The sequence below is a fragment of the Pelobates fuscus genome, chromosome 1 (genome assembly GCF_036172605.1).
Source record: "Pelobates fuscus isolate aPelFus1 chromosome 1, aPelFus1.pri, whole genome shotgun sequence".
NCBI classification, from domain to species: domain Eukaryota; kingdom Metazoa; phylum Chordata; class Amphibia; order Anura; family Pelobatidae; genus Pelobates; species Pelobates fuscus.
The window spans coordinates 335,163,200-335,190,854 of NC_086317.1; the positions used below are offsets into that span (position 1 = coordinate 335,163,200).

At 43.0% G+C, this 27,655-nt stretch overlaps 1 protein-coding gene across 1 annotated transcript in view; it reads left to right on the forward strand.

Annotated features, from left to right (window-relative positions):
• NALCN (sodium leak channel, non-selective) overlaps positions 1-27,655 on the forward strand; it is a 550,494-nt gene that overhangs the window by 450,228 nt on the left and 72,611 nt on the right. Inside the window, exon 18 of the mRNA XM_063425294.1 lies at positions 12,547-12,688. Coding sequence (XP_063281364.1) covers positions 12,547-12,688 — 142 coding nt within the window. The remainder of the gene's footprint in view (positions 1-12,546; positions 12,689-27,655) is intronic.

Below are 27,655 nucleotides of genomic sequence, written 5' to 3' on the forward strand. Positions count from 1 at the left end.
CAGAGAGAGAGAGAAAAACAAACAACGTAACAGACGTTCTAATTTGTCCATAGCTCCTCGTTTCTCTAACCCAGTGGTGAGTAGCCAAACGCCTCTTCCAGAACCTGAACCCATGCAATTGGGCAGCGCTAAACTCACTGAGGCAGAGAGACAACACAGACGTAACGAGGGGCTATGTATGTATTGTGGCAAGAAAGGACATCTAAGATCGTCATGCCCGATTCGGCCGGAAAACTTGCACACCTAAGGCACGTACGGGGACCGACCTTAGGTGTGATGTATATGTCCCCTAAATTGACTAAGAACCGTTTCCTTGTCAAAGTAACCTTATCTTTCGAGAACACTACTGTTCAGTGTGAGGCTATGATTGACTCTGGGGCAGCGGAGAATTTCTTAGACAAAGAATTCTCTGCACAACATCTCCTGCCCTTAAGACATAAAGAGAAACCTATAGCAGTCGAGGCCATTGATGGAAGGCCTCTTACCCAGCCTTTCATCACACACGAAACTCTGCCAATCACTGTTTCAGTGGGTATTCTCCACTCTGAAGAAATGACCTTTCAAATCATATCTTCACCTACAGTTCCGATAATACTCGGTTTCCCTTGGCTCCTGAAACACAATCCACGTTTGGATTGGATTGAAGGAGAGATTGTGAGTTGGGGTGAGAGATGCAAAGGTGTTTGCTTTAAGCAAATCCCACAACCTATTGGTACCATTAATGTTCCTGTTACACCTCCCTTGACCACACAAATTCCACAGCAGTATATGGATTTGAAAGAGGTATTTAACAAGGTCCAGTCAGAAGGGTTACCTCCTCATAGACCTTATGACTGTACTATAAACTTATTACCAGGGACTATGCCTCCCAAGGGAGGAGTCTATGCCTTGTCCCCCCAGGAAAATCTTTGTTTGGAGGAATATATTAAGGATGCTCTCAGAAAGGGTCATATCTGTAGGTCCTCCTCACCAGCCGGGGCTGGATTCTTCTTTGTCTCTAAAAAAGAAGGAGACCTACGCCCTTGTATTGATTATAGGGGTTTGAATAGGATTACCATAAAAAATGCCTACCCTATTCCCCTTATATCAGAGCTATTTGACAGATTGAAGGGAGCTCGAGTCTTTACCAAGCTCGATCTCCGAAGTGCATACAATCTAGTCAGGATTAAGGACGGTCACGAATGGAAGACCGCATTTAACACCAGAATGGGACATTACGAATACCTGGTTATGCCGTTTGGATTATGTAACGCTCCAGCGGTATTCCAGGATTTTATTAACGATGTCCTAAGAGAGTACCTTCACATGTTCGTTCTAGTGTACTTGGACGACATTCTCATCTATTCCCCAGACTTAGAGACACATCACGAACATGTGAGAATTGTACTGAAAACCCTGTTACAGAACGGCCTTTACTGTAAACTGGAGAAATGCCAGTTTGACCAAACGGAGATACAATTCCTTGGATACGTTATATCTCCGTCTGGTTTCCAGATGGATCCTCGCAAACTGAAGGCAGTCTTACAGTGGCCATTACCCAAGGGCCTTAAAGCTACTCAACGCTTTATAGGTTTTGCGAATTACTACCGCAAATTCATAAGGGGATTTTCCTCCGTGATTTCCCCTATAACCAATTTAACAAAAAAAGGAGCAAATTGTATATCTTGGCCCAAAGAAGCAAGAGAGGCATTTGAACGATTAAAATCTTTATTTTCCTCAGCACCTGTCCTGACCCATCCTGATCCATCCAAGCCATTTATCCTAGAGGTGGATGCATCAGAAACAGGAGTTGGAGCCATTCTGTCTCAAAGAGAAAGTCCTGATACGCCTTTACATCCCTGTGGATTTTACTCTCGCAAACTCACACCTGCAGAGAAGAATTACGACATAGGGAATAGGGAACTTTTGGCCATTGTACTTGCCCTTAAGGAATGGAGGCATCTCTTGGAAGGTTCCAAAGAGCCACTTTTGATCTTTACTGATCATAAGAATTTGGCTTATATTGGGGACGCTAAGAGACTGTCCTCTCGTCAGGCTAGGTGGTCATTGTTCCTCTCCCGATTCAATTTCGTAATTACATACAGACCTGGTACTAAAAACACCAAGGCAGATGCACTTTCTCGGCAGTTTGAGACAGATGAAGTTCCGGAACAGGTGATATATCCTATTGTACCTCCTGAATGCCTCATTGCCACTACAGTTTCCGAAGTGTCTTCTCCACTCTTCTGTGCCATAATAGCAGATCAAACTCAGGCACCTGTGGGAAAACCTCCGGACAAACTGTATGTGTCACCTCAGTTTCGAAAGAAGGTACTAGATTTGTTCCATGACAACCTCACAGCGGGCCATCCTGGAGTCCATAAAACTCTCTCTGCCATCTCCAGGAGATTTTGGTGGCCTGCTCTTAGAAACTATATCAAAGATTATGTTGGAGCATGTCAAATATGTGCCGTTTCTAAAGTTCCTCCTAGGTCACCTCCTGGACTGTTACAACCACTGCCCATACCTAGTGCTCCATGGACCCACTTGGCCATGGATTTCATTGTGGATCTACCCAGTTCAAACGGGTTTAATACAGTCCTTATGGTTATTGATAGATTCACGAAGATGGCACATTTCGTCCCACTTAAAAAATTACCATCTGCTCAAGATCTAGTTCAAATATTCTTGAGAGAGATCTTTCGGTTGCATGGTGTACCCAAAAGCATAGTATCTGACAGAGGTACCCAGTTTGTTTCTAGGTTTTGGCGTTCCTTTTGCAAACAATTGGGCGTCGAACTCTCCTTTTCGTCAGCATATCACCCTCAAACAAATGGAGCAGCAGAGAGGGCGAATCAGTCTTTAGAAGCCTATTTACATTGCTTTATAAATGCCAATCAATCTAACTGGTATGAGCTCTTACCCATGGCTGAGTTCGCCAGAAACAACGCCACTCATGAATCTTCTAATCACAGTCCATTCTTTGTTAATCAGGGTTATCACCCCACTGTTTTTCCTTCTGCATTCTCAGACACAGAAATCCCCGCTTTGAACACCCGTTTAGAATCGATTCATGATACCTGGGATTCCGTCCATTCAGCTCTGCAAAAAGCTTCATTACGAGCAAAGGTCCAAGCTGACAAAAAACGGGGCGCTAATCCTGTCTATCTTCCAGGTGGTGGCTCTCCACAAGACATATCAAGCTTAAGGTCCCGTCCATGAAATTTGCCCCTCGGTACATAGGTCCCTTTCGAGTTACCCAACGTATTAATCCAGTGACCTATTCTTTGGCACTACCGGCTCATATGAGAATAGCGAATACTTTCCATGTGTCTCTGCTCAAGCCCCTTACTTGCAATCGCTACACCAGGGTATCCACTCCTCCTCCGCCCTTGGTAGTGGGTGATCAAGAAGAATACGAAGTCCGTTCTATCATGGACTCCAAATTATCCAGAGGTGTCTTGTCCTATCTCGTTGACTGGAAGGGTTATGGTCCCGAGGAACGTTGTTGGGTTCCTGCTGACCGGGTCCATGCGCCCCGTCTTATCTGGTCATTTCACAACCGCTTTCCTCTTAAGCCGGGTCCTTACCGCCCGGTGCGCGGTCTTCGAGTGGGGGGGTACTGTTGCGGTCACCGGCCCGCCGAGCCTCACGGTCGTGCCCGACCGGCACGACCGCACCGAATACACGAGCTTACCTGCTCGTCGGCGAGCCGGGAACCGCGCACGTAGTTCTTCCGGGCATCACGCCCGAATCCAATATGGCGCCGACCACGTGGTCGCGCCTATGGATAGCCCCAGGGCTCGAGTCCTGCAGGAACGCGTGGGAACGGCGTTCCTGCACTTTTCCCACAGCAGTAACACCGTTCGCATTACTAGTCCTGCAGGACCCAGGGCTGGCACAAGCGGCTGCCAGAGCAGGGGGAGCACAAATCCGAATCCCCTGCCTCTGACTGGGGACTCGGATTTTAAACTCACCTCTCACCCTGCAGTCAGTGGAGTCGTCCGGCCTCTCCTGATAATGTCAGTAGGAGGGGGCGTGACGTTCTCTGCTCTTCTCACAGGACCGCTGGGGAGCAGAGGAAGCCACGCCCCCTCCTCCTGACATCATAAGGAGAGGCCGGCTTACTCCACTGACTGCAGGCTGCAGGTTCCAGATCCTGTCCCACCCCTCCTGGCCCAAGGTAAGCCTCAGGGAGGGGGGAAAGCACTTTAGGTTTTTTTTTTTGTCCCTTTCCCCAGGCCCTGTCTCCCTCCTCAGGCCCTGTCTCCCTCCCAAGTCCCTGTCTCCCTCCCCAGGCCCTGTCTCCCTCCTCAGGCCCTGTCTCCCTCCTCAGGCCCTGTCTCCCTCCTCAGGCCCTGTCCCCCTCCTCAGTCCCTGTCCCCCCTCCTCAGTCCCTGTCCCCCCTCCTCAGTCCCTGTCCCCCCTCCTCAGTCCCTGTCCCCCCTCCTCAGTCCCTGTCTCCCACCTCAGTCCCTGTCTCCCTCCTCAGGCCCTGTCTCCCTCCTCAGGCCCTGTCTCCCTCCCCAGTCCCTGTCTCCCTCCTCAGGCCCTGTCTCCCTCCTCAGTCCCTGTCTCCCTCCTCAGTCCCTGTCTCCCTCCCCAGTCCCTGTCTCCCTCCTCAGGCCCTGTCTCCCTCCTCAGGCCCTGTCTCCCTCCTCAGGCCCTGTCCCCCCTCCTCAGGCCCTGTCCCCCCTCCTCAGGCCCTGTCCCCCCTCCTCAGTCCCTGTCTCCCACCTCAGTCCCTGTCCCCTTATTTAAGGCCCTGTCCCCCCTCCTCAGTCCCTGTCTACCTCCTCAGGCCCTGTCTCCCTCCTCAGGCCCTGTCTCCCTCCTCAGGCCCTGTCTCCCTCCTCTGGCCCTGTCCCCCCTCCTCAGTCCCTGTCCCCCCTCCTCAGTCCCTGTTCCCCCTCCTCAGTCCCTGTCTCCCACCTCAGTCCCTGTCCCCCTATTTAAGGCCCTGTCCCCCCTCCTCAGTCCCTGTCTCCCTCCTTAGTCCCTTTCCCCAGTCCCTGTCCCCCTCCTCAAGCCCTATCCCCTTACTCAGCCCCTGTCCCCCTCCTCAGTCCCTGTCTCCTACCTCAGGCCCTGTCTCCCTCCTCAGGCCCTGTCTCCCTCCTCAGGCCCTGTCTCCCTCCTCAGGCCCTGTCCCCCTCCTCAGGCCCTGTCCCCCCTCCTCAGTCCCTGTCCCCCCTCCTCAGTCCCTGTCCCCCCTCCTCAGTCCCTGTCCCCCACCTCAGTCCCTGTCTCCCACCTCAGTCCCTGTCCCCCTATTTAAGGCCCTGTCCCCCCTCCTCAGTCCCTGTCTCCCTCCTTAGTCCCTTTCCCCAGTCCCTGTCCCCCTCCTCAAGCCCTATCCCCTTACTCAGCCCCTGTCCCCCTCCTCAGTCCCTGTCTCCCACCTCAGTCCCTGTCTCCCACCTCAGTCCCTGTCCCCCTATTTAAGGCCCTGTCCCCCCTCCCCAGTCCCTGTCTCCCTCCTTAGTCCCTTTCCCCAGTCCCTGTCCCCCTCCTCAAGCCCTTTCCCCTTACTCAGTCCCTGTCCCCCTCCTCAGTCCCTGTCCCCCTTTTTAAGGTCCTGTCCCCCTATTTAAGGCCCTGCCCCCCTCCTCAGTCCCTGTCCCCCTCCTCCAGCCCCTGCTCCCTTCATCAGCCCCCGCCCCCCTCCTCAGCCCCTGTCCCCCTCCTCAGCCCCTGTCCCCCTCCTCAGCCCCCGCCCCCCTCCTCAGCCCCCGCCCCCCTCCTCAGCCCCCTGTCCATTTCCTCAGCCCATGGCCCCTTCCTCAGCCCATGCCTCCCCCCCTCCTAAGCTCCTGTCCCTCTTCCTCAGCCCTGCCACCTTACTCAGCCCATGGTACCTTCCTCAACCCATGTCCTTCCCCCCCTCCTCCTAAGCTCCTGTCCCTTTTTCCACAGCACTGTCACCTTACTTAGCCCCTGTCGCCCTCCTCAGCCCCTGTCCCCCTCCTCAGCCCCTGTCCCCCTCCCTCAGCCCCTGTCCCTCTTCCTCAGCCCCTGTCCCTCTTCCTCAGCCCCTGTCCCCTTTCCTCCGCCCCTGTCCCCTTTCCTCCGCCCCGTCCCCTTTCCTCCGCCCCTGTCCCTCTCCTCAGCCCCTGTCCCTCTCCTCAGCCCCTGTCCCTCTCCTCAGCCCATGCCCCCCTCCTCAGCCCATGCCCCCCTCCTCAGCCCATGCCCCCCTCCTCAGCCCCTGCCCCCTTCGTCAGCCCCTGTCCCCCTCCTCCCCCCTCCTCAGCCCCTCAGTTCCTGTCCCTTTCCTCAGTTCCTGTCCCTTTCCTCAGTTCCTGTCCCTTTCCTCCGCTCCTGTCCCTTTCCTCCGCTCCTGTCCCTTTCCTCCGCTCCTGTCCCTTTCCTCCGCTCCTGTCCCTTTCCTCAGCCCCTATCCCTTACCTCAGCCCCTATCCCTTACCTCAGCCCATGCACCCCCTCCCCCTACTAAGCTCCTGTCCCTCTTCCTCAGCTCCTGTCCCCCTCTTCAGCTCCGTGCCCTTACTCAGCCCCTGCATACAAGCGTATCATTTTTTGGGGGGTGAGGGGGGGGGAGTGGATCTTGGGTGAGTTCCTGCACTTTTTTACCCAGGACTTGACCCCTGGATAGCCCCGCCCCCGAGAATTATACTAACGTGTGCGTGACGTCACGACGTCAACGCACACGCACGTTCTGGGGTCAGAGGTCGCCCTCTGACCAATCATAGCTTAGAGAGGGGTATTTAAACCCCTAATTTACCCCAGTACTTGGCCATGTCGTGGTTTCAGTTTCCTGGTTTCCTGAAAGTGCTATTCCGTGTTTCTGATTTCCTGGTATCCTGATCCTTGGCGTTTCCTTGGTTATTCTGATCTCTGGTTTCCCTGACTTGGCTTGTTTAATCGGTATTGAGTATTTTCTGGCTTCCTTGACCTCGGCTTTCCCTTTGACCATTCTCTGTCTCTAGCGTATTAGTCCGGCCATTCTAAGGTCCGGTTTACGCTCTATCCTGTTATTTTCCTTTTCTTACTTATGTATATGTTTACATAGTTTCTGCGTGCTGGACCACATTACTAATCGTGACACACAGCACATCGGCACAAACACCTCATACCAACTGTCAAGCAGGGCGGTGGAGGGGTAATGATTTGGGCTTGTTTTGCAGCCACAGGACCTGGGAACCTTGCTGTCATTGAGTCGACCATGAACTATTGAGTCGACCATGAACTTCTCTGTTTACCAAATTATTCTAGTGTCAAATGTGAAGCCATCTGTCTGGCAGTAAAGCTTGGCCAAAATTAATTCATGCAACAGGACAATGATCCCAAACACACCAGCAAATCTGCAACAGAATGTCTGAAAAAGAAAATAATCAAGGTGTTGCAAAGGCCCAGTCAAAGTCCATAACTCAACCCAATTGAAATGCTGTGGTGGGATGAGAGCGGTGCATAAACAAATGCCAGCAAACCTCAATAATCTGAAGCAACTTTTGTAAAGAAGAATGGTCCAAACTTCCTCCCCAACTATGTGAGAAACTGATAATCATACAAAAAATGATTACTTCAAGATATTGCTGTTGAAGGCGGTCTTACAAGCTATTGAATCACAAGGTGTAATATGTTGCGTGTTGTGGTCATATGAGGTTGTTTTTACCTAATTGTAAGACCTGCTAAGGAACAGATGATTGTTATGTCCTGATATGTAAAACCATATATTTTAAAGTGGATGTACTTTCTTTTTTCCATGACTGCATGTTGCTATTGTCATTGAACATAGGTAAAATATTTATTTTATTGTTTTCATGTGAGTATGACTATTGTATAATGCCTGCAGTAGCTTTTTACAGTTGCTTAGAAGCAATAGCTGGATTTATTTTTGTTTTCAAAGAGAGGTCCCTTATGGCATCTCCTCTGCTGTATTAATCTTTATTCACCTTCCGAATAATAATTGAGATGAAGCACGCAATATTGACTTATCCAGCTATAGATAAAAGAAAAAGAGTGAGAGCCATACAATACGCATTTCTGAAAAATAATTAGATGCTCCCCGGTGTTCCTAATTAAATACCATGAACGGTGAATTACGGGGTCATTGATGACGTCACAAGTTAACTAGAAAGAGGAAGAGTACTGTAACTTCATTATGTTTCATTGGAAGAGTCAATTAAAGATCAGAAACACCCACTTGCCCTTTTATGACTCAATGCAGTAGCTTCAGTCTATTCCTTTTCACTTCATCCCTTACACAGACTTATCATAATTTAACACAACATGTCTCTCTCTCCACGATACAGTGATTACTATCACATTAAACGCATTTGCCAGTTTTGTAGACCTTTGCACAATATGTAATGTTTAATGATTGATTTTTTTTTATAGTTGACCCAATTCTATTGCCATTTAGTACTTCTATTGCCAAGCATTATCTTTTAGCATTTCTCAGTTTGGAAATTGTCCTTTATTTAGTTTTAGAATTTAATGTTTTGTAGTCAGTGTAGCTTATAAAGCAGCAATAAATGTAATAAAATGTGTTACATTTTTGCTGTATTATGTGTGGGTTTGTTTTATCTATGCTGCACAGTGTTGTATTTTGCAATTTTGGCACAATGTGATTTATTCCAATAATTGTTTTGGTATATTCACATTATATGTCCTTTTGTCACAGAACAGAATGAAAAACCAAAGAAAAGAGTTACCTGCGCACTACCCCAAATCCCTATGCATATTTAGAAAAATTTAGGTTTTTTTTCACTCCAATGGCCATTAGATGTAAGCGCACCTGCCACGTCAAGGTAGATCGTACACTAACAATTCACCTTGCTTCCTTCAGCTTCAGGCAAAGAAATTGCTAATGAGACAGAGAGGGGTATTTTTCTAAACCCCTACATACTAATTAACCCTAAACACATGGGCAGGGCAGCAGCATTGTAACATGGCTGTGTGATACGAAAGCAAATACAAATACACAAAAATAAGTCCTGCGCCCAGACTCCCACTACTCCTGGGCGGCAGCACGACCATAGCACACATCAGCCCCAATACAGGCAGAAACAAAATAAAAAATGCAGTACAGAATGTCCCAACATGAAATACTGGAATCCACAATATCTAGATATAGAAAGAGACATATTGTTGGTGCCTAAAATGACCAGACTTAACGCAACCAGAGAGATTGTAGTGAGAGTATACCAGAAGACAGACAGAACAATAAGCTAAGCTGGTTCAGGGATTCCATAATAGTCAGGGAATCCAAGTTAATAACCAAAGAAGCCAAACCACTATAAATGCAATTTTTGGACACCAAAGAACCAAAATGTGACGATGTGCTCCAGGACTAGAGGGGTTTATATAGTGAGTGGCAATTGTAGCATCATTTCCACTCAACCAAAACTTGTCACTGGAATGACATGGGCTGTTTTGCATAGCTGCACACAAAATACACTTTAAGGAACAGCTCACAAACCCCAAAAAATAAAATTTTACAAGGCTACTTAAAATCGCCTATCTTAGCAAACAAATATGAGATCTTTATATATATTGGTTTTGGTCTACTGAGAATGCATGTTCCAGGTGTGCCGCCAAATTCCCTTTTTTGCAAATTGCATGGTCTTTTAATTAGAAAAAAATGGGTTCAAAGAGTCCGGAGTGATTTTTCATGTCTGAATGACATGGGTATGTTCAGTTGAAGGGATCTGCATCAATATTGATACAAGAATGGTGCAGGTATGAGAAGGATAGGTGAACTGCATCACTGTTAACACAGAATACCACAGGCATGAGCAGGGGAGGCTCCCTGAGTCAGTATTGACATGAGAATTACCCTTGTTTGAGCAGGAGAGGGAATCTGCATTAATATTAACACCAGATTGTTGGGTGGATGAGTAAGTGCCTCTGACAGACACACCTTTATCATCGGTTTCAAATGTCAAGAATGCTCTATTAGCTATTTACAAAAATATCTATATTGTATATTTTCTTCTTAATATTGTGAATTCCGATTATGAGTCCTTGAACTTGTGGAATATCATGCCAATCCCATTAAGAAAAGCAGAAAACAACCTTATCAACTGTGCAATAAATCCACGATTCTGCCTTTCCCAGACTTACAAGTCAAATGTCACTTACCACCGAGAACAATTTTCTCGTACATCCAAATCAAATCCTTTATAACTAGCAACTGCAACCTGAAAGCTAACACAGACAAACTATTCCCTTTTGAAAAACTTTGCCTCTTGCCATCTCCTCGGAGAAAAATACTCTCCACCACATACAACATATTGATAACAGCCTCCCTGGAAGGGAAAAAAAGACTTTGGAAATCTGGCATACAGAACTAGGGTACCACTTCACAGACTATCAGTGGAAAAAGGCATTCGTTGCACACAAACGAAACACGTCCTGCTCAACACACTTAGAGCTGGTTGGGAAACTCCAATACCACTGGTACTATGTGCCCGCTCGACTGGCATGCATGTACCCAGGCATAACCAACAAATGCTGGAGATGCGCTACAGACACTGACACTATGTTGCATGTGTGGTGGACATATCCACAAATCCGACCCTACTGGGCAATGGTAGAACAGGAACTCACTAAACTCCTTTACACTACACAAACTGTATCACCGGAACTATTCCTATTATTTATGGGCCTACACTAGTTGTCACCAGTGGAGGCGAAACTCACATTTCAACTCCTCATAGCAGCAAAAACCCTCATAGTGAGAGCTTGGAAAACAACTAGAGTACCAGACAGGTCGCCACGAATTGAGACTATGAACTCATGGCCCAAATCTATATTAAACCTAATAAATATACTAAAGCAGTCAAAGACATTTGGGACAGGCATGTAGCACCTTTAGAACCACCCAACAACTATGCTACAGGTCAGTAACCATTCCTTCCACACTGCCTAGCTCTGAGAAAGTAGAACGGACAGTTCTCTGTTACTAAATCTAGTCATTCTATTTGATAAATGCGACAAGGTCAGACTCCAATAGCCTTAAGCGACCTAGTCTTACACCCCATCCACCCCTGCCATCCACCTCTACCCCCTTCCGCCGACTCCTCTTCCTATGACAACTTACGTATATCCAGTCATATGGGAAATGTTGACCCCCTGTTGCCGGCTCGCAACAAGCCTGCACTCCTGAGGGAAGGGGAACGTATCTGGATTCACCATCCAACTGTTCATGTGGTCCCTACTTGACAGGTTTTTTCTTCCATTCCATATACCCATGTAAGCACGATGGACCTCTACCGTATACCCTAATCCCACCCCAACTCACCCACCTTGATACCTGCGTTTTACAAACCCGAGCAGACCTGTTATTGGTACACTTGCTTATGGGACAATAGCCAAGAATTTGATGATAAAAAAACACAAAGTTGAGCACATTGAACACCCAGACACCCAGAAACTATATGACTGTACCTCACTGTAGACTCAAACCACGAATAACCAAATGCTTTTTGATATCACCAAATCTGCGTGGGTGATGAGACTTACACAGATTGAAAATCATAGAGTACAATATACCATATGGTGTGTTCCCCAAGATGCAATGTAATGTTTGGACATGATGAGGTGTGCTGCGTCACACTACCGCTGTTTGATGTACCCAATGCAACAATGTTGTACAGAAATTATGTGCTGTAACATATTCTGCTCTGCTCCCTCTTTGTCCCCAAACCCTATGCATTCCCCGCTTCCCTACATTGAAAAAAACAATAAAAATTGTCAAATTGAACAAAAGAAAAGCAGAAAACAACTCCCTCCCTCTTTACACCAACATGAAAAATAATATATAATGTTTATTTTGATTTTGCAGGCTAATGCAAAAATGGGAGAAGTTGCTTTTTAAGATTGAGTTATTTTTTGTTGTTGATGTGTTTTCTTCTTAGCTTCTTTCTAACTAGAATGCACACTACACTTATACTGGACCATGATTTCCTAATGAGAAATTCAGTCTGTTAATCATATATTGTATTTTATGTATGACCCTAAAGCAAAGCAAGTCGGTAAAATAGAAAAGATTTGTTCACTTTAAACATTAGAGTTGATACAGAAGATTCTGACTCTAAAGAGTCCAACTCTAGGCAAATGCGTTCACTAAACGCTATGGTTTGGTTTTAAAGTCACTACTGCAATCCATTTATAATGCCATGGTCAGTCCAAGTCAGGGCTAGCTTGACAAACAGCTCGATTACACTATTCGTGCTGATTGATTGCTCTTTGATAGCAATTTTCTTCAAGTCAGCTGTCATGAATCAATCGGCAATCAGCAAGTGGCCTCTTATAGTTGGTGAATACGGCGAAAGTCAATTAATCCTTCCAATGTTCTGCTAACTTTATGTACCTCAAGTAATCATTTAGAACACCCAAAAGAAAAAAAATCTCATCTTGTCCATTCCCATAAAAGCTAGTTGAAAATGTGATGTTTTGTGGATAAATAAAGTATTTTTCATGCTCCTGTTCTAGAGTCCATGGTAATTTTGCCAAGTTTAGCATTATTTTGTTTGTATTTTGTTGTTCAAGCTTGTTTGGCTGCAAGCTGTATTTGAATATTATCCTAACTCTTCTCAGGGAGAGTTTTATGAAGCAGTTTATTGATCGTCAGCAGCAAGATACTAGCTGCTTACTGAGAAGACTTCCATCAGCTTCTTCGTCTTCATGTGACCACTCCAAAAGATCTGCAATTGAGGACAATAAGTACATTGACCAAAAGGTAATCATCATGTCAGTTAAACAATACTGTGTTTTTGTTAATTAGAATATGGAATATAAAATCGGTATGTCACTCTCACAAACAGTACATATAAGTCTATTTACAATGAATGCATTAAAATAAGATTGTGCATACTTATCCTGATCTATAATTTAAATTGTTGAAAACAGAGCACATGAAACCAGGGCTTGAACTGTTTGTGATAAATAGATAGGTAGACAGACAGACAGAAAGAGAGACAGACTGACAGTCAGACAAATAGACAGATACATATTGTAACAACTGTGCAATATATATTACTGCATTTCCTTGCCAAAGGATTGCTTCTTACATTTCAATATAAAGAGTTTAGAATTACAATTTGTGTTCATAACGCTAGCTCTTAATAACCAGGGGTCTCAAAGTCAATCTACCTGTAGGCCAGTAGCGTAGTCATCATCTCTCATGAGAGCTGCCAAATGCTCATACTTTCGTATACACCAGCACACACAAATCCTTAATCCCTTACACACAGACACATTCACCTACAAACTCCAGTGCACATACACAGCTAAACATAATATACTGTTGCCCCAGGATCTGCAGCTTTCCCGAGCTATTGATGGAGGCTGCATCCCTGCACAATGTGCATCAGCCAACTTCATCACTTACTGTAGCGGAGTGCAATATTAGAATCCACGATCTCCGCTGGTATAACAGGTAAATCCACAGTCGGCGCTGAAAAGTAAGGCAATATCCCAATCCTCCCAATAACCGGACGAAACACAGTTTGGGAGTCAACTAACTGGCTTTATTCACAGCGTGCATATTTATACAGTTCCCCATGCAAGGGGTTTCCGTACAGATGTTTCAGGGGATTTCTCCCATCATGCAGTATAATTCTCCCAACAGGCTTTGCTGCACGAGAAGGATACTCCCACTAAAATGGACGGTTAAGTGGATTATCCCCTCGTGCAGCAGAACTGACAATTTACATTAAAATACAATTTCTGAGTTTTATTTGGTAGATTAACGTGACCGAACGTTCGGTAGATAGCTGGGGTCTGAGCGCATCTTTTGTGAGAATACCGCTCAGCTCCCAGCTGAACTGACCAAACGCCGCAACAAATAAGGTTTGACATTAAAGTTCCTCTCAATCTGTCGATCGTACTTAGGTGAACGATCTTACCGAACACCGGGCTCCCGAATGGTCTGGAAGTCCAGCGGTGTTCGTGTCGTCGAGTAGCCGATTTCGGTTCCAGGCGCTCAACGACAAAACACCGCTGAAGAATAGAGGATCCAAGATGTCCGACCGCCGCATGGTCGGTAGTTGAACGACGGCCACCTAGGAGAGCCTCTAATTACCGATTGCAACAATGTTGCAATTAGTTAACAAGCGCCTCACGACTCTGAGTGTGTGGTCGACCAGGGGGGCCCTTATTCGTTTGACGAACAGCCCGGATAGTCGCTGTTCGTCGAACGAAGTACCTGCAGGCTGCTAGCTTATGGCTTCCAGCATGCGAACTACCTTAGCTTAATACACAGCACAAATATACATAGCATACCATACAGCCTATAGACAACCTTTCATACATTATAGTCCAGAAATGGCTAGGTTTGCCACACTTACGTTTTGGGATACAACTGCAGAATGCCAGAACTTTACTAATAAGGCTTGCAGGAGCACAACCTCCTTAACCACAGCAAATAAGAGCACGATCATGCCCATGATATGGACGAAGCCACCTGCAAACTGGCCATAGAGAGGCATGCGACATACCTCTCTATTTCAGGATGGGTTGCCATGGACTGTATTAAACTATATAGAGTGCTTGAAATTACTCCTGAGCCGGTAATTAAACAATACTGTACTGTGTTTTTGTTATTTAGAACCTGGAATAAAAAATCAGTATATCACTCTCTCTTATTTTCTTTTCATTATCTTTTATTTATTAAATTACTTAGAGTGCTTGAAATGACCCCTGGGCCAGCACTTTGAGACCCTTTTGTGACAAACTGCCATTTGCCACTGGGCATTGGAGAGGACTGATCGCTAGACTCCTGCCCTGCGACTATGGCCCTGGCATGCATTGCCCTTTAAGAACTGCATTTGGGCATAATGGATTTTATAATGCTGTCCCTGGCCCTTTAAATACTTTGGAGCAGTGTTAAAACTTTTAAACTGGCACTTTGGATGCAGTCGAAGTGCCAAAGTCGTCGACGTGCCGAAGTCGTCGAAGTGGCGGCGGCCATTTTAACTTATTCGAACGCGGTCAGCGGTGTGTGCAGCCAAATCTATGGAACTGTTTTCGGCTACCCAATTGCACGAACACCGCTGACCCGTACCTTCTTCGACACTGCGACTGGAGACTAGTTCGAATGGGACTTAGTCATTTTCTCGGTGTAAAATAGAACGACCACACAGCCCAAATCCATGGAACTGTTTTGGGCATGAAAATGTGCTTGCGGTCGGTCAAAAGTGACTTATACCTATCTCCCGAATGGCTGAACGTATTCGAATGATTTTTGGGTATGTTTGTATTTGGAATGTGCTGATTAATAATATGTAACAGTTATTAATATTGGATGAATGGTTTTAGAGTGATGAAAGTTGGGTAAAAAGTATTTTTAATCTGTATGGATAATTGGGTTACCTCTCAGGCTAAGGGGAGGGAATCTGTAGGATGTAACCATTGTGTGATTGGGTAAGGTATAATTGTCTGTGGGCGTCTCCCTTGCAGGGGAGAATTGCATAAAAGCAGAGTGTGTGCCATTAAACCTGAGATCTTCTTGACCCTCAATACGTAGCCTTGTCTCGTTATTGGAGGGCACTGCTATATCACACTGGGGATTGCTATGCTCTGCATACTCCCTTGAGCTTTAATCACTTAGCTCTTGTTCCTGATACGCTCTCCTGGAGGAGAGGTCTTCCCCACACGGTCCTGGAGGACAGAAGCTGATCCAGGGTGGACGGAAGACGGCGAGGCTACAGTTAAGCTACGGCAGTTGTGGAGTCTGCGGTGGTTGTGGTGTCCAGTGCGGTGCTTGTGGTCCTCGGCGCAAGCTAGGAAGCTTCCATTAACAGAAGGTATCCATTACACCTTTGTTAGACTAGTAAATTATATTACTGTTGGTTACAGCATTCACGTATAAAGAATGCGATGAATGCCTGTGCTTCAACCCCAAAACGTGTGTAATTTTTCACTAACGGGGAGGCAGAATTACACCAATTTTAGCAAATGTGTGTTCTTGTGGCAGAACGCATTTCCCACTGTTCACAGATTCCAACACCGTCAGCTTTGACAGTACAATAACGCACTGTCAATACCAAAGCTTAAAGGAAACTCAACTAGCCCCAAGGTATTCTGATAGAACCTATATTAAACTATGTTTAATTCAGCCTTCACTGCTATAAAATATTTAGGTGCTTTGGAAATAGAATATTAATTGGACCTATGGGATATGATGAGCATTATTAGTTTTTATGGATGTCTTGTGTTATTCTCACTATTAATGTAAGGACAGTCACATATTATTATTATAATTTATAAAGCACCTACAAATTGCACAGCGCTGTGAGTCATTGGAAATTCTCGCTATTAATGTAAGGACAGCCACATATTATAATAATTATTATTTTTATTTATAAAGCCTCAACAAATTCTGCAGCACTGTGCATAGTGCCCTGTCTGCGTTATGGATGTCCTTATGGCATTTTATAAACACCAAATTGTGTTGTGGCGGACATGCTTCACTTTGGAAAAAAATAAATAAATGAAAACACATTTTCAGAAATAACATTAAATAAAAATAGTACAAAATGGGATTTTTAGAATTGTGTTGCTTTTAAAACAGCCTTTTCAGTTCTCCAATCTAATGTATTATAATTAAACATAAACTCCATGACAGTATGTAATTTAAAAAAAAAAATCTGCATTCATTCATAGTTCCCCTAACTTATAAGTGGAAATGTATTATGTAGTGTGTCAAAGAAACATTACTCATCACGTAGAGCAATTTGTTTGATAAGGAGTAAGTGTGTGGGAAGCAAGTGAACAGTGAAAAACAGTATTGTCAATAAAGACGTTCCAGGAACTATCATCAAGGCTAGCAAATTGTGAGAGCCATTCAAAACAAGAAGACATCTATCTTTTATACTTTGCTATTTTAAATTTACAAATAAAAGCCTGAATAATTGTCTTAATTGGAAATTCACTTAAAGAGATACACTCACTTTGGAGAAAAAGTTACTTTCTGTTGGCTAACAACAGTTAGCTATTAGTTGTATTCTTATTAAAATAAAATCTCTGAGTTATATTATTTGAATTTTAATCAATTTCTGACACTGACTGGCATATCATGCAAATTCTAAATATGTAGGGGATCATGGGAAAATCGTGACCTGTGTCAGTAGCTTTTATTATCACCATCAAAAATGTTAGCTGAGTTGGAAATATAGATGAAATAGGTATAGTTGAGAATAAGATTCTCAGATTAGGATAGACAGTATAGCTAGACAGTGATACTACTCTACTGGAGAGATAGGCTCCCACTAAAAGCCAAGATGAAAAGTTAAGATAAAGGTTACTAGATAAAATCTAAGAAGTTACCAGGAGTAGTTATGGTATGTGGAAAACGTCTATAAGAAATAGGAATACGCCTTTAAAAAATTTAAAAACAGAAAAGTCGCCAGTAAATATGCCACACAGTGTTACAATGTATTAGTCCCAAATTGATGGTATTATTTAAGTCTTTGAAAATGTATCACAATAAGAATATTGAACTTTGATACAATTGGTGCAGTTTTATCGTGTATGCCTGTATCAGATGACTCCAGCTATTTGCCCAGCTGGGTTTATCCTGCTGAACAGGCTACTTTATATAGTACTAACAGTGTATACTTGAATCTGTATTTCTCCAAATATTATGTACAGGGTATAAATGACAATTTTTTGAATAATCAGTTTTTATTGAAGTGTGTAGAAAATAAAGTTTAGGCTTGCAGGCCCACAGTAATAACAGAATGCAAGATTACAATGTAAAAGCATCATATATCTAAGTAGAAGGTACATTTGGAGACAGAATCAGTTACAGTTTCTATAACAGTTTACATGAAATCACATGTTCCAGTTTCCCCCGTGTTCCCCATCAGGAGATACATCGCTATGTCTCGTTAAGACCGTGGTTAACCAAACAAGTCCACCAAGAGCTAGAGCGATGTGGGCATATTAATGTGCAGTAGTTCCGTAAAATTGCGTGTCTACTAACGATTAGTGTCAGCAATTCTTGTCGATAAGTGTGAAAGTGTGATGTGATGTGTTGTGTTAAAGTATAGCATGACCCATGGGGGGTCCGGCGATAGCTGGTGGCAGTGAATTGGCATGGCACAGGACAGCCATTGTAGAGAAGAGAATGGTACTGGTTCAATGAGATCTGATTATAGCGTATTAAATACTCCCTCCAGTGATATGATCTACCGGATATGTTGCCCCCATTCGTACTGTGGCTGCCTGTATTTAGTGTGACAGTTCCAGTGCGGGAAATTGCTGGGATTGTCCTGGCGGGACCATCCCCCTCGCCTTTTAGTGGAGTTCCCAGAGGCCCGACTGGGTCCTACTAACGACCATTCTATGTCCCTGGCTGGTCTATGTGTTGCCAGGTCGTGTGTGTCACGGATGGTGCGCGAAGGAAGCTGCTTAGTAGGTAGCACGCATTGGTGGAGGAGTGAGATGTGTGCTGTCCAGGTTTCCTCGTAATATGAATAATGTTTTGTCGTACGTGGGTAAGGGGTGTGGAGTCACGGGGGTTCCTATATATATAAGAAAAAAAGAGACTACAGGGTAAGAACAAACTAACCCTGAAGTCAGATAGAGGACTAAATGGGCAACAAACATGGGCATAAACCCAGAGCTATAGATACTGAAGGAGAAAATCCCAAATGTTAGGGTTATTGGAAGGGAGAGCAAGGGTCCGGCTTCCAAAAGCCACTAGCAGAGGGTGTGCCCATATAAAAGGGTAGGTAACTCAAGTCCCATGGCTGAGAGAAAGAAATAATAACATAAAAAATTATTTATTTGAAAAAATGTTGAAAAAAAACCCCAATAAAATAGTTACCCAAGTAAGTGCAAAAAAAGTGCAAAAAAAGTGTGAAAAAACGTGCCACACACACTGGGTCTAAATCTTAGCTAAGGTCCCATAGGTATACACCTCGGTTATAGTATATGTTAAGTATAGAGGGACCATGCAACTGCCTAGAAGCTAAGTATAGCAGAATTGGAAATACTAAAAAAGCGGACAAGGACTGGCATATATAATAATAGGAGAGAATGCCCATATACATAAATAGAGCCCCTCCTAATCAGCAAAGCCCAGAAGCAGTCATAAATTGCCTATATAAAAGGGGAGGCAGACCAATGGTATGAAATGCCCTCCTGTTAGGGATAGTAATATAGATAGAGATATAACAGATGTAAATGTCTGAAAAAAAATGGCTTATAAGTATCCCCCACTGTGAGTCCAGGCTATCTACCAAATTCCACTTATACAGAGTATAGATCAGCACCTCTCATGTTAGAGTACGGGAGGTAATGCAACTGTCCTCCTAACTGCATCATAGTATCCAAATACTAAAATAATCAAAGAGAAAGATACTGAGTTGCAAACTAGTATAGGGTAATCTCTGATTGCTAACAGAGTAAAAAACAAAGCGGAGTGCAGAACCCTGAACTGTCGCCTGACTGATTCTAGATCCAATTGAAAACTAGGCAGAGCAATCCCTAAGAGTCTTATCAGCTAGTTAGGTAAGGATAAGGGTAGAACGAAATGCTAAACCAAGTGGTAGCTCCTGCCTGATTCTATTTGGTATAGTAACCGGGCAGAGTGAACCCTCAATCTAATACCAGCTAATAATCATCTCGGGTTCCTATATATGTTTGTCGGTTAATTCAGCGTCACCCCTACAATCAAGTGTTTTGCGTGTCCGTCCAGTTCCTAGTCAGCCATTATTGTCTTGTGTTGTATGGACAGAGGCCAGACTAGGCCATGTTGTCGGATGCCTAGCAACCGGCCGGCCGCGATCGCCACTGTAGTGTCAGACCCGTCTTGTTTATATATGACAATTACTTTAAGATCATATATATTGGTCTTAAGTATCGAAATCCTCCCGTCGTTCTACAAAATAGTAAAATAGAGAACCATAGTATTCACTGTTTAAGATGTGTTTATTTAAGGTAATGAATTAAAACCACTCACAATTTGCAGATCTACAACGAGCGTGTAATGAGAACGCTGCGGTGAAAGGCTATATGTGGTTTTCACGGTCCTACACTCCAGCCGGTGAATGTGAGTTGTTATAAGGTGCCGCGTGTGTTCCACTGCTCTCTCCTCCTGCATTCCATGATGACTCTGTAGTCAGGCGATTTTGCGATAGATGCCGAAAAGAGTCCTTACGCGTTTCGTGAGTATAATCTCACTTCATCAGAGGCTGGCATCAGTATGAAGCTTCTAAATTTAAATAGCCGGCTGGGTCTTTGTAGCTATTCATTAACTCTTTATGTTGCAGATGAATACACATATGCTCATTGTATAAGATTGCTGGTGCAAAATACACATACATAAAATATACATATATAAATAATGGTTTAAAAGAGGAAATCACTCATGGAACTATCTATTATACATAAATTATTTTGGTTAAGACAAACCTGCTAATATCAAATAAACTAGTTTATGAATATTACAATATAAAAATTATAATATTAGATAGTAGTAGTTTTGTAACATTGTAGTATTAAAATATCGTGAAAATGATAAAAGTTACACATAAATGTAAACAGTAGAGAGAATGATTATGTAAAACTGGAATGAAGTAGGGAAGAGTATAAAGAGAATTCTATATATTAGCGAAATACACCATAAAACTGCACCAATTGTATCAAAGTTCAAAATTCTTATTGTGATACATTTTCAAAGACTGGGACTTAAATAATACCATCACTTTGGGACTAATACATTGTAACACTGTGTGGCATATTTACTGGCGCCTTTTCTGTTTTTAAATTTTTTAAAGGTGTATTCCATATTTCTTAAAGACGTATTCCACATACCATAACAACTCCTGGTAACTTATTAGATTTCATCTAATAACCTTTATCGGAAATATAGATGAGATGGACATTTTTTCCTGCTCATTGGCCTCAAATTTGTAATTCTGTTGCCATTTCTCACAATACACTGTTTAGGCAATCATTTTAAAAGATCTACTTCTGCTCTGTTCACACTCAGAATCAGGATTTTCAGCTGGCTGGTAGTAAAGGTCACCTTTATTACACCGTGGTGGTGGTGGTTTGGCTACAACAGGATTGATGGTGTTTAATACCATTGAAAATGATTTGGTGCAACATATCTAATTTGGATCAACAGCAAAAAACAGATGTGAGAAAGGCTGAACTGGATTAACTATGCAATTTTATTATTGTTATTAAGAAGCCAGATCATGAGATGCGTTAAAAAAATCTTTCTGTGAGTAAAAAAATAAGGACATGCCACTTTTCAAATAAATCAGATGAAAAGCAATGCATTCAGTTATTATGCTTAGCCGACTACTACCCTAAATTATACAATTATGACTGATTCAAACCTTATTTTATATGTAGGATTATTATTCTTTATAATGACATAAATCTCTTGGGTGGGCAATCTGCGGCCCTCCAGATGTTGTGGACTACATCTCCCTTGATGCTTTGCTAGCATTATGGCCCTAAGAGCATTATGGGAGATGTAGTCCAAAACATCTGGAGGGCCGCAGATTTAAATGGTTAAATCTGACAAGAGACATACTATATTTTTTCAGTTTTCCACAGGAAAAAATCATGTTTAATCTCCTTCTTGTTTATGTTTTTCTATATGGTATGTAAAGCATACAAACTAGGATATATAATATAACAGTACATAATAAGATCATAATGCTTCTCTATGCCCCACATAATATTATTTAAAGCAGACTATTTAGTGCATGGTCAGTCTTATTCATAACAGAGGGCATTGCAGTAAACATGCTGTTGTGTTTGCTTAAAACATTCATTCTTTTGCTGCTTTTGGTAATGTAGAGGTGAAATACATTATTTCTTGGAAACCATGAATGCGAAAGTTCACTCGCAATTAGAACATGATGAATGACAATGATTTAAATAGGATTGACCTTTTCTTTTATACATCCGACCTGGATATGGAGTGCTGGGATGAATTGTTCAGAGCTCCTTAAATAAAATGAAAAGCAATAGTGCAGTCACTTCAGGAAACATTTACTGGGATATTTAAATAAAGCTGATGTTATTCCTAACATGCAGCACTTCCAAAAATATCCATTCCCTTTAATGGTAATGTATACTAAAACAGTCGTTTTTAAACTAAGTGCTGTAGTACACTGCTGTGCTACAAGCCAGCTCAAAGTATGCCGTAAACACATTTAACTTCTGGGCTGTAATAGGGTGATTGCAGTCTTTAACCCCTTAAGGACACAGCTTCAGAAGCTTGTCTTCCACTTGAAGGGGTACTATAGTGTCAGCAACACAAATGTGTATTCCTGACACAATAGTTCTAAAACCACAATTTTGATGGTTGCCCCCGCTGCCTTACTTCTGGTGATCCAGCACTGCATAGGGGTCCTCTCTTCTGCCTCTGCCCCTAAACCACCTCTTTGGCTGACATCATCAGAATTGATTGGCCTATGTCTCATTTTGGGTTATTAGACTGTTCAAATTCTGACCTAATCCTAGCTATAAGCCTAATACTAAACCTAATAATTGTTCGAAACCTAATTTTAATCTTTAATTTAATATTATTCCCATTGGTTTCTCTTTGCTAATATCAGTACTGATATTAGGTAGTCTTCTTCTGATTTCTCAAGAGGAAAAAGTTAATATGAGGATAAATTGGAAATGCACTGTAAATATATTGTAGGACAAGATTGGTTTATACCCAAATTCAGGGATTTTAACAAATATTGGCAGAAAAACCTAATGCTTTATTTGTTAATATAATATGTTTATGTAGAATAGGTTCAATATCCCAATATTGACTACCAATCACAACTGTAAATTCATCCCTTTATTTTCAACAACCAGCGCACACAAAGGAGAGTATAACAACTTTCAACATAGGTGAATATGTGGGAAAGGGTTGAGAGGTATTGAGAGAAATTGACCTTCATTGGTCATCCCAGGGTAAGAAGAGAAAATATTTGAGGACATGGGAACCCTGGATACAACATTGGTTAAAGGGATAATAGGAAGATGTGACTGTCTTTATTTACCCAAAGAGTAAATACACATTAGTCGTGTTAATTAATTATTTTAGATTATCTTTATTGTCGTGTCTGGACATGTGTGTGTATGTATATGTATAAATGAAACTACACTCTGGAAGACCTGAGTTGCTTTATTTTGTTAGTTAAGTGGGTTGGCTCTATTGGTGCCCTTGCATTTGTGCATGTTTGCGTGAGTGCAGCCTCTTGGTTTTGTTTGTATATGTATATATGTATGTGTATATGTGGAAGTACACGTATATGTTTATTTATTTATTTGTATTTCTCTTTATCCCTTTTTTTCCTGGTCTAATACTAATCAAGACAGACCATTCTTGTCACAAAAAAATACACACACCTACATTCTACGTTTTTTTTAGTAATGATTAAGGTGGCCACTAGTTAAAGTAAAAGTAATATAAACTTCAATAGGTACTGGAGTAAATTCATATTTTAAGAATATTTAACGTGGAGTTAATGATTAGTTTAATTCAGACTATTTTCCTTTTTTATTATTGTTATTATTTTCTCTCTTTTTTTCTATATGAACAAGATTGATATATTCTGAACGATAGATCGGTTCGATACTGGAACCACCTTTATAAAAGATTTAAATACAATGTTCTTTAATGGGCAAATTAGATGTTAATTCTAGTATAATATGGCAGCAACATTGTATATGTTTACTATGCATTTGTTGCATAGATACAATAGTTGCAATTGTGTTTGTTTGTATGTTTATTTAATTTTCCCTTTTCTGTCTTTTTTGTATCTCTTCTAAAAATCGTTTATATTTTCGCTTCATAAAAGAAAAAATTCAATTAAGATAAAAAAAACCTCATAGGTGAAGATGAACCAAATAAAAAGTAGTTACCTGCATACTAGCCCAAATCCCTATGCATATTTAAATTAAATGGAGGTTATTTAGTAACTTCAATGGCCATTAGATTCAAGCCCACCTGCCACATCAAGGCAAACCTCTTAGGTGGGTCCTACACTAACCATTCACCTTGCCTCCTTCGCTAATGAGACAGAGAGGGGTATATTTCTTAACCCCTACATACTTATTGACCCTCAATAGGGAACACATGGGGTGGGTGACAGCATTGTAACATGGCTGTGTGATACAATAATGAATGCAAATATACAAAAATAAGTCCTGCGCTCAGACTCCCACTACTCCTGGGCGGCAGCAACGACCATAGCACATATCAGCCCCAATACGTACAATAAAAGAAACAAAGAAAAAAAAGAGTTACCTGCGCACTATCCCAAATCCCTATGCATATTTAAATAAATGGGGGTTATGTAGTAACTCCAATGGCCATTAGATGCAAGCCCACCTGCCACGCCAAGGCAAACCTCTTAGGTGGGTCCTATAGGTGAATATTAAATAATATGTTTAATAAAGGGGAGTGGATAATGGAAATATAAATGAAAACACTAGGGTGCTGTCTTCAATCACTCCCAGCTACAAGAAAAGACTTTTTAATTTCTCTTGTACCATTCATTTAAACCCATCTATATATCTGATCATGCATATCTTCACTCACCCCACCCCATCTCCCAAAAATGATCTATTATATTGTTTATGTAATTACATAACAATAATGATATCCTCTGTTGATGTCATCATATAATGCAGCTCTGAGAGGTATGAATATAGCTTGGTTGCTTCATCTAAGTGTTGCTTCTAAGTGTCTGTGGTTGGAGATATTCTGGAGAGTTTTACAGAAGCTTCAACTGTCTAAGAGTTGTGCTAAGAGTTTTCTTTTTTACTGTTACAGGTAAGATTCATCTGTAGGAAAAGGTTACTGATTGCACAAGGTTTGATTTCCTGTTGGTAATTATAAGGCATTTGATTTGATTAGTTAGCTACTTGCTATTGATTGCTGTGTAAATTAGCTATTGTTTGCTAATAAGCAGAGGCCTACCCAGGTGTTAAACATTCCTAGTGGGAGGTGATTTTAGGAGTATATAAGAGTTGTTGTCATTAGCTTGGCTAATATAGCTTGGTTGCTTCATCTAAGTGTTGCTTCTAAATGTCTGTGGTTGGAGATATTCTGGAGAGTGTTGCTTCTAAGTGTCTGTGGTTGGAGATATTCTGGAGAGTGTTGCTTCTAAGTGTCTGTGGTTGTGTCAGGGTACCTGAGGCCTCTACCTCTAAGGGAGGTAGAGACTTGGTGGTTTGTCCGTCCAGGCGAGCTGTTTCCTTCGTTCCTCGCGGTTCATCCAGTCACTTAAACACCAGCCGCGAGGAATCCACGTCCTTTTCTAGCAGGACGCTCAATACGTGACGTCATGACGCTATTACGAGCGACCTGTCACTCAAGTGTCCGATATCCAATCGGTACTTGTCAGAGGCGTGCTTACCATCCAGAGCCAGGGTATTTAAGCTTACTTCTCTCTTCTGCTCATTGCCCTGTCGTGGTTCTAGCTTGTCTAGTCACTCAGTGCTCTGGTATTCTAGTTTGCTCTATTTGGTTTTGACTCGGCTTGTTGTACTACCCTGCTTCTCTGTTATCCCTTGACCCGGCTTGTCTCTCGCTTATCTGTCTTCTCGTTCCCTCGACCTCGGCTTGTCTCTGACTATTCTCTATTACTCTCGGTACGTTAGTCCGGCCATTCTAAGGCCCGGTATACGTACCTTTCCACTCTTTGTACTCTGCGTGTTGGATCCCTGTCCCGATCCTGACATTACGACAGGGCCTATGGATCCTGCAGGTACAAACAGTCAGCTTGGTTCTTCGGATCCCAGGTTTGACGCCATGGAGCATAGAATGGATCAGATGGCTTTGGCACTACAGGCACTTTTGTCTCGTGCTAATAATCCACCTGAGGAGACACGTACTCCTTCTATTTCTCCTGCAGTCTCAGGTCTAGAGGTAGCCACTGTAGGTGCTTCTTCCCGTATTACCCCACCAGTACGTTATGGCGGGTCACCGGAGAAGTGTCGTGGCTTTCTGAACCAGATTAGCATCCATTTCGAATTACAACCCCGCTCTTATCCTACAGATAGAGCGAAGGTTGGATTTATTATTACTTTACTCATTGAGAAAGCTCTGAGATGGGCCAATCCTTTATGGGAGAATGATAATCCACTAGTCTATAATTATAATGCCTTTGTAGCTGCGTTTAGAAGAACTTTTGACCCTCCTGGTAGAAAGGTCAATGCAGCTAGATTACTGTTGCGCCTTAGACAGGACAATCGAACACTTGTGGATTATGCACTAGAGTTCAGGTCCTTGGCGGCAGAAGTTAAGTGGAACGAACAGGCTTATATAGATGTGTTTCTGAATGGGTTATCAGATGTAATTCTTGACGAGGTCGCTACTAGAGAACTCCCTGAGAATTTGGAGGATTTAATTTCTTTTATATCTCGTATTGATGAACGCTTAAGAGAGAGGCAGAACACTCGAGATAGGACCCGTAGACCCTCCTTTAAATTAGCGCCTACCTTTCAAAATTCTGAGTTCGAGGACTTACGTATTCCTGAACCTATGCAGATAGGCAGTACTCATCTCACAGAGAGGGAGAGACAGTACAGGAGAAGGGAGGGTTTATGTATGTATTGTGGAGTCAGAGGTCATTTACGCCTAAATTGTCCCAATCGTTCGGGAAACGCTCGCACCTAAGTTTCTCTAGAGGACAGGCCTTGGGTGTTTCTACTTTGTCCTCTATTCACAACTACAAAGAGCTCAGGCTTCTGTTACCCGTTTCTTTAAAGTGGGAGAAGGGAGTAGTTAAGACTATGGCACTAATCGATTCTGGAGCTGCGGAGAGCTTTATAGATCAGGGTTTTGCTGCCAAGCATGCTATTCCATCCCAGTTAAAAGAGACACCACTGGCTGTTGAGGCCATTGATGGTAGACCGTTACTTGAGCCTGTTATTTTCCATGAGACCATACCGATTAACTTAACTGTTGGCATCCTACATAGAGAGGACATATCCTTACTGCTCATTTCTTCTCCGTCTATTCCCGTAGTCCTGGGGTACTCCTGGTTGAGGAGACATAACCCTATTATTAATTGGGAGTCAGGGGAGATAGTTTCGTGGGGACAGAATTGTCAAGAAAAATGCTTGCGGAAGGTCTCACCTCTCGGATTAACCAACACATCGGCTAACTCTGACAATCCTACAGAGACACAAATTCCGCCTCAGTATCTAGATTTAAAGGCAGTATTTGATAAAAAGAAAGCCGATACCTTACCCCCACACAGGTCCTTTGATTGCAAAATTAACCTACTCCCTGGTACCATGCCCCCCAGAGGTCATGTATACCCATTATCTACGAAAGAGAACTCAGTTCTAGAGGAGTATATTCACGAAAATTTAGACAAGGGATTCATTAGGAGGTCCTCCTCCCCTGCCGGGGCTGGATTTTTTTTTGTTCAAAAGAAGGATGGTTCTTTGAGACCTTGCATTGATTATCGAGGCCTAAATAAGATAACCATTAAAAATGCCTACCCGATTCCCTTGATCACCGAACTCTTCGATCGTTTGAAGGGCTCTACAATTTTCACCAAGTTAGACCTCAGAGGGGCATATAACTTGGTGAGAATCCAGCAGGGACATGAGTGGATGACGGCTTTCAATACTCGCTATGGCCACTATGAATATACAGTCATGCCTTTTGGGTTATGCAATGCTCCAGCTGTTTTCCAGGATCTGATAAATGAGGTCC